The sequence below is a fragment of the Ostrea edulis genome, chromosome 1, assembly GCF_947568905.1.
Source record: "Ostrea edulis chromosome 1, xbOstEdul1.1, whole genome shotgun sequence".
In the NCBI taxonomy this organism is placed as follows: domain Eukaryota; kingdom Metazoa; phylum Mollusca; class Bivalvia; order Ostreida; family Ostreidae; genus Ostrea; species Ostrea edulis.
Genome location: NC_079164.1, coordinates 109,273,563 through 109,288,744, shown reverse-complemented (window position 1 = coordinate 109,288,744; position 15,182 = coordinate 109,273,563). Strand labels below are relative to the sequence as shown.

Here is a 15,182-nt window from a genome sequence, read left to right as displayed (position 1 = left end):
GGTTTGTCTTGCACTAGTATGATAATTTAACACAAAATCCTTGCGAGTCTTTGTCATAATTTAATATTCATTTGAAATTCGACAATCAATGCATCAAAGTAATTTTTAGAAATATTCACAATAATGGGAACAATAAAACATATATTCAATACCCTAAGTGCATTGTAAATTACAATAATTACAAAAATATGAAATTTTACACCAAAGCTGTAACAGAGACCAGCTCTGACATAATATGATACATGCAATGTCAAAAATTAATACCCTATGTATGCATTTTTAAAAGGTACTCTTGTGTTATGTAAACATACCAAAACAAAGTCCAAATTCCAATTAAGTTTTTGGGGGGGGGGGGGGGGGTCAAAGGTCATAACATTAGTCACCAGTTCGAAGCATTCATATTGATCGTAAAGGGTGTAACCAGAATAAATCAATAGCTCAGAAAGGAAGACGAAGTTGTTAAAAAAGTAATACAATGTATAGACACAGCATCACCATCAGCCACACGACTCTACATCCCATTCCTCAACTCATTCAAACTTTAACTGAGCCCCAACCATCCATCTCAAATATACAAACATTAGCTACACGACTCTACATCCCATTCCTCAACTCATTCAAACTTTAACTGAGCCCCAACCATCCATCTCAAAAATACAAACATTAGCTACACGACTCTACATCCCATTCCTCAACTCATTCAAACTTTAACTGAGCCCCAACCATCCATCTCAAAAATACAAACATTAGCTACACGACTCTACATCCCATTCCTCAACTCATTCAAACTTTAACTGAGCCCCAACCATCCATCTCAAATATACAAACATTAGCTACACGACTCTACATCCCATTCCTCAACTCATTCAAACTGAGCCCCTCTTTACTCTGTCCCAACGATCCATCTCAAAAGTACAAACATGATGATGATGGAAATCCTTGGGACATGACATCATATTCAATAATATCACAGGATTTGAAAACTTGAGGAGGTTTCCCTTTGTTTTGGGGTCACTGGGTCGATCTTTGTGGTGTACTGTTGGTGTTGTCATATTCTATAACTGCCTGTTTATCTCAACCATTTTAAGATGTTACTGCCAGGAATATGATGTAGTGCAATACATGATATAATGCAAGGAGAAGCCCTCAGCTTCACAGCATATGATCATGTGACCACCCCACTTCATATCCCAGTAAAGTTTTTAAAGTGGTTATTTCTTAAGGATGGATTCTTCTTATATTGGATGCATTGAGATGCGATATTTTTTCTGCAAGAACTAAATATCTACTGGGTTTTTTTAATGTACAGAAAAGTGTCCGTCAACGTCATTTCAAGGTCACTCTCTTTTCCAATCGAAGAACCTAGAAATATATAAATTGTATTTACTTGTGATTTCATTAAGGTGCAATATGATACATAATGACAAAATACAGTAGGGGTATCAAATCAAACAACAAAGAGGGGAAATTGATTTTCATTTCTTTTTTCCCTTAGGAAAAACTTAATATGAATAGGGCATTTAAAATGACTCTCAAGAGAGGTAGCAAGTTCATGATATCTTACAAATACTATATCGATCCTGTAACTTTTATTAGTAATGACTTCTTCCCATATAGGCCCATGGTTTTGAAAATCTTTTCTTGCTTTAGTTCCCTATATACTTGTAATTCAAGTACCCCAGACCCCCATTTTAGCATTCAATGTACAAACTAAGTAAAAGAAAGAGTAATGTGGTTTCATGACCCACACAGTTCTGAACTCTTAGGTATGCATATTTATTTATTCTATGTATATATCCATATTTTTATGTTTGTGTTGCAAACTGTTTTCAGTGCTGCATGCGCATCTTAATATAGCTAGTCCCTGTGTATATATATGCATGACTTGTGATGTCTGTATACATGTATGCGTCCTGTTATATTTCAAATTTCTGTTTTTATGTCTATGCATGCAATTATATATCATTAGTGCTTTGTGGTTTTTTTTAATGCTATATAGTCGGTTAAAGAGCTCTTAGCTCATGTTTATTGTTTACCTGTATATAGTTCCGACTTTAAATAAAAATTACTTACTTACTTAACTGAAGAAAATACACTCGCTTATGGCACATATTAATGTCTGAATGATGACAAGAATCCATCCTTAAATGTTAACTGAAAGTGTACATGGGCAATCACAAAGTGATTATCAAATAACAGGGCTGTACGGGGTCCTATGTAGCTATAGGTAGCTGTTTTAATAGTAGCAGCAATAATACCTGTACATAAAAGCATCCTGGTGTCCATTAATGTTTATTTCATTTTATGTCATATTGTATTTTGCTTAATTTACAAAACGAGGTGAAAATTACTTTAAAATACAGAAACTCTCTGTACAAATGACCAACATCTACAGTGTAAATTTTGTAAAGTACATTATAAATTGAGTCGCATGCAGTGATTCATAAAATATGCATATATTCCTAGTATATAGTGCAATCTTTGGAGCTATAAAAAGACTTGCTAGTTATGATATGACCATAAATGTTATTAATAAATACAAGACTAACAAAACTAAAATTTATGAACTAAATCACATACTTGTAATTATACACAGACATTATTTACTGTAGCTTAATTCAGTTTTTATATCTTTTTCCCTAAAGCTTTCAATTTCTTTCCATAGTGGTGCAGTTTTTTTTTTAAATAAGCTGTCTTCTACGATTCAATTTATGGTGTCATCTGGTTCAATATATATCGAGTACCAAAAAAATCCAGGAAGAAAAAATGCTATCATATTCGATGGATGAACAATTTCACTTGTCAGCTAGAAAATTATTTTTAGATGTATATTGTTCTATTTGTAAATGATGCTTAAAGGTAAAGTATTTAAAGAAATTGAATTTAATCACATTGTAACCAAGGACAATATCTGATACATGTCCCATTAGAGGCTCAAAGAAATTTTTTAAAGTTATGTAATTAAACAATTTTGGAATCTGCATACTAAAAAAGATCAGCTTTCATGAGATAAAGCACTAAATATGGAACCATGATGTGGATTGATGAATATTCATTGAGCAGTTAAGTTCACTGGTGATGTTACTGAAAGCCCCATAGGGTGAATATATTTTCTTTCTACACTATACAGAAACTCTAACACAAACTACAGTGTAAACTAAAATTGTTACACCTTCATCACATCGTATTTACAACGTATTTTCTGTGGTAGTCCAGCCATTTTCTTCCGATAGGAAAAATCTGCAAAAATTACAATTGTAAAAATGTTTTAAATTCAGTTATTCCCAAGGGCAGTTGGACAGTCAGTGATTTTGTAAGTCAAGGTAGTTTTACGCCTGAATTTACCTTTATTTCAATACTGCTAACGCCGCACTTCTAAGATCTGATGCTTCCTGAGGTATGAAATAAAAATTATTTGAAAACAATTCACAAACAGTAGTAGAGTGGTGGAACAGTGGAGCTTTATTTCTGATTCGCTGGGAACATGGTCAACATGCCAATCTTAAGATACATAAAGTTCTGCCAAACGGTCAGTTACTGGAGTGTTGGTCCCCAAGATCAAAATAATTCAAAGGGTACAAGTTCCCATCATGTGCACAATGTATTGTCATGCATTTAATTATGATGACTTAATATTGTCTTCTTCTGTGATGTTTAATGATGGTTAGTCTACTCTTACACAGAACTTTAAGTGGTTTGAGTGTAAAACATTGCTTTAACTGTTTGTAATACAATTTTAAAAAGTTCTTGTCTGAAAGTTTCGTTCTTAAAATTATAATTTTTCCTAAACATTTGGTAGTCATATCCCATCAATAATTTTTTGTAGTATAATGCAATAGCAGAAATTGGAACGGAGAAAGGAATTTTTTACTTTTAGGGATCACATCGCAAAAATTTTCAACCACAGAAAATAGCTGTTAATCACAGTAAATGTACATACAGTCAAAATATACACACATACGATGACATGTAGTATTCTGAAGTGTTTTTTAATGATTAAAATGAAAATAACTACAATAGTCTATTTTGAGGTAAGAGATTTGGTCCCTGTCTTTTCAATAGTAGGGTTTAGGACCTTAGTCTTTGTATGTTTCAGCATTCCCACATATATGTGTATCTCTCTGTGTATGTATATATACATATATACACACACATACATATGTGGGAATGTATATACATGTATATATAATATATGTATATTCCAAGTTATAAAAAACAAATATTTCAATACAATTAAACACAAAATTAAGACTCCTAGTATTTTTTCCAAGAAAAACAAAGAATAAAATATTACCTACCAGATATGTAAATGTTACTGATACATAATAATCATATGGCCATAAATAAATCTATGCACATATATATTATTTTGATTTTCTCATCTTTAAGATCACATAAATATAAATTATATAATAAATATATTGTATTTACACATATATTTACACTGTAGTACAAAGAGAAAAAAATCTCTGTACAGCTTAGTATTAACAAAATCTATTCTAAAAATAGACTACAACTAAAGAAAATGATTGGCTTAACATTATCTTCATCATATCTGCAAATTAGTCATGAAATTCAGTTTGCACCAATGGCATGTGAGAAACAACATCTATGACACGTCAATACAAATCAAAACTGAGAAACACAATATTAAAGTAAAAATTGCTTGAATGCACTAAGGATACTCAAAAGATTACTTAGGCGAACTTTTCAAGGCTCTTGAGCAGATATTAACACTGAAATGGGGAAAGGAATCTTGAATAATGAATGCATAAGTGGTGCTCTTGTTGTAGTTTGCATATATGGAGTTTGAGGTGGCTGACACTGGTACCGGTATTAGAAATGTTCTGCCAAAGGCTTATCCACATTTGCCTCTGCAGAAATTTTCCTGCAAAAAAAGAATAATAAATAAATAAAATAAAACTGAGTTGAATTTTTGGTCAAATAATTAATTGAATATTTTTTTTTGGTTCTGCTTTGTTGTCTAGAACATTGATCTTTAATAATGATGCTTTTACCAACACAATCTAAAATACTAACATATTAAAATAATCAATTTTTGATTCAATTGACACCAAACAGTGTATAATTTTACTAGTATTGAAATTAATGACAACTTTGTTCCAGTTCATGGAAAATTTTATCCCACCATTATTCTCAGGGATGTACTTGTTAACAACATAACTACGTAAGATTCTCCTCGGGAAAATAAATCCTGGACAATGAGTCTCGTACAAAATTCTGTGAGGTATTGTCTCTTCAGGACAAATTCATAGACATAATTAACTACACAAAAACATTAATGGCAAACAGCACAAGCTATGGTTCGATTCATTTTCAAGGACATAAAATTTCTTGGTTTTGCCAAAATTACATTTTTCATTGGTATGAAGAAATTGTACTTTGTTGATTATTTGATTCTGAGGTGTTGCTTAACCAGTAATATTCTTGTTCAGTAATGATGAAACCACAGCACTACATAGAAGTTCAGTTACTGAAATACCTCCTAACCACCCTATGGAATGTGTCTGGAGCGGAATTAGAACGTCCGCTAAAGAGAAGTTCAGTTACTGAAATACCTCCTAACCACCCTATGGAATGTGTCTGGAGCGGAATTAGAACGTCCGCTAAAGAGAAGTTCAGTTACTGCAATACCTCCTAACCACCCTATGGAATGTGTCTGGAGCGGAATTAGAACGTCCGCTAAAGAGAAGTTCAGTTACTGCAATACCTCCTAACCACCCTATGGAATGTGTCTGGAGCGGAATTAGAACGTCCGCTAAAGAGAAGTTCAGTTACTGAAATACCTCCTAACCACCCTATGGAATGTGTCTGGAGCGGAATTAGAACGTCCGCTAAAGAGAAGTTCAGTTACTGCAATACCTCCTAACCACCCTATGGAATGTGTCTGGAGCGGAATTAGAACGTCCGCTAAAGAGAAGTTCAGTTACTGCAATACACCCTAACCACCCTATGGAATGTGTCTGGAGCGGAATTAGAACGTCCGCTAAAGAGAAGTTCAGTTACTGCAATACCTCCTAACCACCCTATGGAATGTGTCTGGAGCGGAATTAGAACGTCTGCTAAAGAGAAGTTCAGTTACTGCAATACACCCTAACCACCCTATGGAATGTGTCTGGAGCGGAATTAGAACGTCCACTAAAGAGAAGTTCAGTTACTGCAATACACCCTAACCACCCTATGGAATGTGTCTGGAGCGGAATTAGAACGTCCGCTAAAGAGAAGTTCAGTTACTGCAATACCTCCTAACCACCCTATGGAATGTGTCTGGAGCGGAATTAGAACGTCCACTTTTTTGAAATTCCTCCTTGATATATGCTTTGTCCCTGAATGGATTCTTAAATGACCTTTGTTTCAATATGCTCTTCACCAAAATCTGAAAAAACAAATTTTGAAATACAATTATTGTCTGAAAGAATAAGTATAGTTCAATTCTGTAAAGAGTTGTTTTGTATTCTCTTGATGGAGATGTCACTCTCTTCACAATAAGGATAATTAACCGTAACAGTCCCCAACATGCAAAATAACTTTGGAGTCTGGCAAAAGATTACGTCCATCCAGGTTCATATAAAGAAACATGATTTATTACTGAAAAGAAGCTGAAAGGCTACTTGTCATAGAGCACCATACAATCTATTTTCATTCCTCATCTAGTGTAATATATCTTTTGATTTTCTTAAAGTATGCAAGTTAAAGTTCTTATAATTGTCAATATGTAATGAAACATGGAGTGCAATGAATTTAAACTTTTCCATGCACCAAAGAATTACCCCCAACTTCTTCTGATGTACTGAAAGTTGAGTCATGATGAATACATAAAAATTTGACTTCAGGTTAGTTTGACTTGAAGAATTAAAAGCTAATCTGAATACCTGTACAAAACTTAAGTTCCTTTCTGATGTACTAAAGTCATTAATCATGTTTTGAGAATGGATGTAGTCTTCAGAATACCCCCCCCCCCATACATCTTTTTTAAAATGGTCTTTCCAAGAAGTGAGTTTGGATCACTGAGTAAAAAAAAAAATCAGTCTCAAATTTTTAGGAAGGTGGCCATATGATGTCTTGAAGATTTTGAATATTATCACAGCAGGAATGGAGTAGGTCACTTCATGCAAAAGTTAAACATTAATTATTCTGAGAAATCATGAAGTAATATTTTAATGATTAGCAGTAATGATGCCCTCCAGTTCTCAGACAATAAGCAACACTTCTATTTTTAGCTATCTTGTTATATGGTAATCTGGGGACTGTCACAACCCATGAGCCTCTTGTTTCAAGACAACATCTGGAGGGAGAGGGGGATCAAATCCGTAAAAATCGAAAATCAAGGATTCTGATATCACACGCTGAAATCTACACAAAAATTAGCTTCAACTTGAAACTAATGTGCATAAACTTACCAGAGTATCCAGCTTTGGAACATGTTTGACCACATTGTCAATGTCCTCATCGGTCAAGGTCACAAGGACACAGTTCTCCTCCTCAGTAGGGAGGGCCTCCTTTCCATCCCTTGTCACCCAGGGATGTTCCTACAAAAGAACAGGGGTTCACTTCCATATGCATACTAAAGTTTAGATAAGAGGAAATACAATTGCATATGCATTTGAATTTACCTATTGTAAAAGTAATCAAGTTATGATACTGCGACAATTTCTGCTTCATTATTCAGCAGCATGGTATCGCACAATACTGCAACAATTTCTGCTTCATTATTCAACAGCATGGTATCGCACAGTATTTGTTTATTTTAGCGTACACTGGGTATCAAGGTAATTAGAATGTAAAGTATTATCATTTATTTCATCACATATAAAAGTGGTCATATTGATGAGAGGGAAGTTTGACGATTTTCTGATCTGAAAAATTTGGCAAGAGAATACTTTGACGAATTTCTCTCTGCTCTTTCAATCTTTCTTTACTTGATATCTGTAACAGTCATCAAATACGTAAAGTGTGCAATTATAATGTTCCTTTTTGGGTTTTTTTAATTTTTATTCCAATTTTCAAATCGAACGTAAAATAAACCTCTGAATGTACAATGGGGATATTGTCTTTGCCTATTGATGAACTTGTGTCAAATATCTAAAGCACGGTCACACAATAGGTCATTCAAATTTACTTAAGTCATCATTTTTACTTTTTGGTAGTCATGTTGCATCGGTTGAATTCAGCTGAACCCAAACTATGGTTACAATGTAAAATTGCATGAGGCAGGAAACCTGCCGATCAAACTGGCTTGATAATGATTACATCATCTGATTACATCTTCTAAGATAAAAGTAGTTGGTAGTATCAATTAAACCTATATGTTTACAAAGGGTTGATTATCTAAAGAATTAATATGTCTACACCAATGATCCTCATTATACATGTATTTATTGAACTTCAACTTTGATAAATGAAAAATTGGCGAGATGAAACTCTGACAAATTGAATCTATTCAACAATTTCGTTAGGGTTTCCTTCTCATCAAACGTTCTACTTTTACAGCATTTCAGAATGTATTTTACTCACCTTAATCGTGGGTAGGGTTCTACTTTTACAGCATTTCAGAATGTATTTTACTCATCTTAATCGTGGGTAGGGTTCTACTTTTACAGCATTTCAGAATGTATTTTACTCACCTTAATCGTGGGTAGGGTTCTACTTTTACAGCATTTCAGAATGTATTTTACTCACCTTAATCGTGGGTAGGGTTCTACTTTTACAGCAGTTCAGAATGTATTTTACTCAACTTAATCTCGGATAGGGTTCTACTTTTACAGCATTTCAGAATGTATTTTACTCACTTTAATCTCGGGTAGGGTTATCCTCGTATCAGGAATTTTGTCCAACATCTTTAGGATAAGGTCTTTCAGCTTCTCTGACACAACAGGCCTGAGATACAACAAAAGCACAAGTAAGACTGTGTGAAAACTGTCAAAGACTAGTTTATTCTGGGGAAAATGTGGATTTTACAGAAATCATTGAAGTTTGAGATAATGTAATTGATATGCTATGGAAACTGTCTAAACTAATAATATTTGTTATTCTTGTATTGGATTTTCATTGATTTTGAAGATGGAGTCATTAATCTGAGTCAACTGATCTGCTGATTTTTGTATAAAGCCCAGGTGATCATCTTAGTCAATCCAAAATCCCATACTCTGTCTTATCCTAGTGCAAATGACCTTGGGTAGGAATCACTACATGCCATTAGTTCATTAGTAACTGTTGTGTTTAAGTATGATTCCCAAATACAGGTGACTCTCAATAACTCGAAGTTGAAGGGACCTTGATAAATCTTCGAGAAATCGATAGTTTGAGAGATTGAAATTCGGAAATTGAAGGTCCGCCGGTATGGTTCAGATTTTACAGAAACCGGAAATGTATACCAACAAGATCATATGATATCGTTTTGACATGTTTTCCTTCATATTCGTCAGGTACTTTGATATCAAAATAAAAAAAAACTTATTTTGCATTAATAAAAACATTTCAAAGTTTATGTATTTATTTGTTCTTTAATCATGCTTAGATAGGCATACAAAACCAAGTTCCAATGACGCTTTCCTATTGCAAACTAAACAGCTGAGCACAATGTTATGTCGCTTTACCCAAAACAAAAATTCTAACGAATGAGTAAAACGATGTTTTAGAGTAACTTTACACAAAGAACAAACTCGAGAAATTTAACAGTCAATTATGTATAAAACTTACTCTCTCGTTGTCACGTCAAAACAAACTATAGATTTTATTCATAGTCGGATTATATATAATTTTAATCATCCGGACTCAAAACCCCAGTGCAAGGTGTAAACTGACCAATTAGCCAATTATATACTCAAGTGTGTCACCTCCACAAAGAAGCACCAGTGATGTTTCAACTATGTAAACACCTAATTACCCCTCCGGCATTCAACAAAATCCAGGTAAGGTCCAAGCGGAAATTATTACAAGCTACCACCACTTCGAGAGATCGAGAGTGAAAAACAATGAAATGTGTTTTACGGGACCCAACTTCACTTCGAGAGAACGAGAACTTCGAGAGATCAAACGTTTGAGAGATCGATACTAAATTTGCTTTGTTATATAGAGAATAAAATCGGGACCATGATTTCACTTCGAGAGATCGAAAACTTTGAGAGATCGAAGTTCGAGCCATCGAGAGTCACCTGTATCAGAAATCATTATACATTGATGGTAAGCCACTGCATAAATTTTCACTGCAGTCCCATACACTATGTTGATTCAGAAGATATTTTGCTTGAAAACAAAATTGTGGATGGAAAGACTTTTGGAAAACTTTAACCTTGGCCCTAACCTTTGAATGGTTTGTGGTATTGCTTTTATATTTTACAGGTGTATTTTTTTGTGACAAGACCTTTCTTGTCGTACCATTATTTCTACCTCATGATTTTAAAGGGGCATGGACACGATTTGAGCTAAAAGAAATTTCAAATTTCCCCCTCTCCCATTTTTAAGGTTTAGAATGCTTAATTACAGTATTTTTAATAGTAAAACAAAATTTGAATATCAGTTGTCGAGTTACAAGCGAGATACAGCACTTGCATTTCTTTGTTATGTAAACAAGGCTCTTGCCATGTTTTTGTTTACATATAGATGCAGGCTTAAAATAGCATGTTTAAAACAAAATGAGATGTGCCAAACGCTAAAAACTATTTAATTGTGTTCGGAATTAACTTGTGAATTAATAAAATCTGCTTTTAATGAAACATTTACTAGTATATTCAACCTATGTAAACAAAAACATGGCATATATGAGCCGTGTTTACATAAAGAATTGTGAGCTCTGTATCTCCCATATACCTTGAAAACTGACATTCAAATTTTTTGCTGACCATTAAAAATACCCTATTTAAGTATTCTAAACATTAAAAATGGACAAATAAAATTTGAAAATTTTCAGCTCGAATCGTGTCCATGCCCCTTTAACCTTGGAGTTTGGCGATATGGGGACATCAGTGTTTCGCGAACACATCTTGTTTTTTGTTTTTTTACACAGTTTGTTATTTTACAAGGAGATGAAAACAGTTGTGTCCAATTATGATAATCTCTATTAATTTAGATTTTATAATGAAGCATTAACTTCCTCTCAAAATGGAAAATGTCAGCACATCTGATGCATGGTGTGAAATGGATTAAAATAGAAATGACAACATTGTAAATATTTATTAAAAAATATGGGTATTGATTGAACTGACATGAAAACTTTAAGGTTTATGCTAATATTAAAAAAATATTCTTCCAGCATATCAGGGAAAATTTTCTGAAGTCTTGTTGAAATAGACATCTTGATCAAAGATGCACATTTATTCCTCTAAATTTTTAAGACTTGAACCTAAGAAAGGTCATTTCTTTCTATTGTCAGTTCCTCAGAGAAGGAATGTAACAGCCTATTATTCCTTGTATTGTTTGAGTGGAATTTATAGAATAATGATTGTTTAATAAAACAAATATTTCTAATTTAATATAATTCCAATGTTATTTATTACAATTGTTTTGACTGGACAAAAATAAAGCTGAACAAGAGTTTACACATCAATAAATCCGAAAACGCGATGTATTCATACACGCCTGAAAACAAATAACATAGTGCGGGGAAATTATTCAAATTTTTGCAATTGTTAATAAAGTGAATGAATTGGAATTATAAGAATCAAACATTCTTTTTGAAGAATTTATCGATGTGTAAACTCCGGACATTTTACTCACAAACTTAACATAAAAGTGCTTTGCACTTTTATTCAGTTTGTGAGTAAAATGTCCGGAGTTTACACATCGATAAATTCTTCAAAAAGAATGTTTAATCCTATATTATTCACAAATATCTTAAAAATTTGCAAAAGAAATTGACAAAATTGTTTCCAGATTGATTTACAGAACTATCCTTATCCTTTACAATGACAAGGGAATGGAAATTAGCACCATCAATGAAATTAGTTGTTTTTTTTTGTCTGTTCTCTATCTCTTTGCCTGTCTGCTACTTTAACCTTGGACATAACTTTTTAAATTGTACTTTCATTAATTTTCCTGGGCACCAAAGTTTGGGATTTTGCCCATGAAAACAATTTCTTTGGTGTTCAATGAATAATGATGACACCACATTGTACAAGATAGACACTTAATAGAACATAAAAGTGAAAGTTAATGGTGTGACTGGTCAAGGTCATATATCAAGGTCAAAGTTAAATTTGCCACAATTGGACTTGGCTATGGCTGAGGGCTTAGTGAATTACACATACATCTTTTGTCCCTATTAGATATATGTTAAAGTAAGTTTGCTTCATACTTACTTTTCAGGAAACTTTACAGGGTCATTCATAATTTTCTTGTGAAGGCTTAATGGAAACTCATCTTCAAATGGACACTGTATGAAAAAAAACACATTTTTTTTCTAAATTTATAAAGTCACTGCTTCAACAGTGTTTCATTGTGAGAGAAATACTTGAAGTTATTAATTAAGATGCTCTAAAGTTCAATGATATTGGCCCTATAGACCTGACAACTCAAACTACACTAAACAACCTAAGATTTTATCCCATTTATTCAGGGATTTTTTCCAACACTGACAGGTGGGTTCACACTTTTCTATTATATTTAATACTATTTTAATTGTATGTTTTGACAAATAGTGAAAAGAGCAAAATTTAAAATGCAGTAAAAATAGGATTGTAAACAGTATTTTGTTTTAATGGATAGGTATCTTTTCAGGGGAAAAAAAATCTTTGACATAAGATAGATCTCTCTTTAAAAAATCTATGGGAGTAGATAATGGCTATCACATGCTTACCCTTCCTATCACAAAACAATACAGTGTGATACCAATGGCCCAGACATCTGTTGCCTAAAAGAGAAACAAACCATAGATGATAGCTTATAGTCAGTAGTCTTGGAGACACCCTTTGCAGACTAGAAATTTCAACAAGTTGTACAATCATGTAATTTACATGTAACTGTCAATAATTATTGTACATCATTAAAATAACAAACAAAATACACAACGGGCAGTATTTTGATGATCTGATAATTTTTATAATTCTTCAAAAATTTGTAAGGAGAGGATCCAAAACTTTCTCAAACTGACATCGATGTAAATCTTTCTTCAGCATTTCTTTTATATATCCTGCCTAATTCACATTAAGAATTTTACTGACACATATAAACCATCTTGGTATGTTATTCACCGATACGAATGAGCTTATTATCATACAGGAGAATTCTATGTTAGAAACAAACTCAAATTTATTGAAAATCCCCTGTACAATGATTATAATTGATGCTCCTCTTACAATCTAAGACACACGACATTTCTCAATGTCTCTCTCTGCCACAGGCAAATTCAATTTGAAAATGCATTAAGACAGGAGGCCTGTCATTATGCATTCTAGGAACACCCCACACTTATAAATAATGGCTTTTAAATGGTCATCTAGCACTTGCAGGGCCGCAGCACTAATCAGGTTCTCACAGAAGTGTCTGGAAGCTGACAGCCTTTTTATTACGTTTTTTTGGTTACACATTACCTTTCCTGGAACCTTGTGGGGGAAGTGCCGCTAAATCTTCACTTTCTATCCACTTTTGTTATGTACCTGTCATTTCTTGTCATCGAGAATTTTGATCAAATTGTCTGGAGTGTGGGTCATTATTCTATTTCCCAGTAGCATTGCTCTCTCCAATACCTGCACCTGTTGACTGTATAGTCTAGACTAACCCTGCTATCGGTTTTTGCTTTTGATGGAATAATGTCGACAAATCAATTTTTTATACATCTATTCAAAATTCAGAGTCAGAAACCTGCCATGTCATATTCCCATCCATTCATCATAATTATATTCCATTGAAACAACAATCATATTTACCAATACACTGTCATCTCACGACAAAGGAAATTAGGTACCCAAACGCTAATACAAGTAGCACATTGAATTTTGTAACAAAGAAATACTAGAATTGTTTTTCAAAAGCATTACTTGATTTTTAGATTTAGGAGTAAGTGGGTGTAATTATATAGCTCTGATCTCTCCATGGAACAACACAACCTTCAGAAAACAAACAGTATCAGCCTCAACAATAAGCTATACTATTCATCCTAAAGATGCTTTTTGTAACCTCACCTCTGTAATACGAACAACCAGGCCTAACTACAAGTACATGTTTAAAATCCACATATCGTGAGATCAATCAATACCAGCATCTTTTTATTTCCCTGTGATTCTGAGAACGTACTGGAAAACACATTATTGCAGTTATGCAAACAGCTAATGAACAAGTGAAGATAACAAACAGTGATCAATCTCATAAAGAATACAAAATGAAGAGAAGGGCAAACACGAACCCCTGGACATACCAGAGGTGGGATCAGGTGTCTAGGAGGAGTAAGCATTTCGCTGACCTGTTACACCCACCATGAGTCCTATATCTTGATTAGGTACATGGAGTAATCTGTAGTCAAAATCAGTTACTGTAGGTATATAAAGAACAGCCTAACAATTGGTATATAACACATCAAACAGCATTTGACCCATTGATACCTTGTATTTGCAAATTAGATCATTATAATGACCATAGAATTTGCAAACTTTTGAAACCCCCATAACACCAACTTATTTGTCAGTAGCCTGCCTCCATTCAAAAATTGATGATATGCAGAACATTCTCTTACTAATCGAATCAGTTGAGAGACATGAATACCATATGCAGGTGATAATGACACAAACATGGGAAGTTGATGATGGAGAAGCTGAGGTCATTTCGTTTGTCATAAAGTTGTGTTGTTAGTTTGCTGTTGACATCTATGTTCAATAAAATATTCATTGGCAAATATGAAGCAGCTGATGATAATATTTTTTTTCTTTGCAATGACAAATGCCCTTACCTTTCCACTAAAATTCTCTTTTTCCTCTGCAAAGCAAAAATACAAAATAAAAATTTCACTAAATTCATTGGAATCTGAAGTCAAGATCACCTAGAATTTGTGGGTACAAAATTTACGAATTGCTAACAGGATACCTTTGAGGGTTTCAGGTGCCATGAAAGCTGGTGTGCCTGCTGTATTTGTGAGCGTGATGTCACTCCCTGTAAACTCGTTACTGACTCCAAAATCGGCAATCTGCAGAATAAACTATAGCATGCACTATGGAAATGCAGATAATTTAATT

General features: G+C 33.6%; 1 protein-coding gene across 5 annotated transcripts in view; it reads right to left on the bottom strand.

Annotated features, from left to right (window-relative positions):
* Positions 1-40: 40 nt before the first annotated feature.
* LOC125665857 (calcium/calmodulin-dependent protein kinase kinase 1-like) overlaps positions 41-15,182 on the bottom strand; it is a 104,003-nt gene continuing 88,861 nt past the window's right edge. For all 5 annotated transcript variants that reach the window (XM_048898768.2, XM_056153263.1, XM_056153264.1 and 2 more), the window contains 8 exons: positions 15,034-15,133; positions 14,900-14,925; positions 12,815-12,868; positions 12,318-12,391; positions 8,811-8,898; positions 7,422-7,550; positions 6,264-6,397; positions 41-4,888 (listed from right to left, as the gene is read on the bottom strand). In XM_048898768.2, the coding sequence (XP_048754725.2) occupies positions 4,837-4,888; positions 6,264-6,397; positions 7,422-7,550; positions 8,811-8,898; positions 12,318-12,391; positions 12,815-12,868; positions 14,900-14,925; positions 15,034-15,133 (657 nt within the window). In that variant the 3' untranslated portion in view covers positions 41-4,836. The remainder of the gene's footprint in view (positions 4,889-6,263; positions 6,398-7,421; positions 7,551-8,810; positions 8,899-12,317; positions 12,392-12,814; positions 12,869-14,899; positions 14,926-15,033; positions 15,134-15,182) is intronic.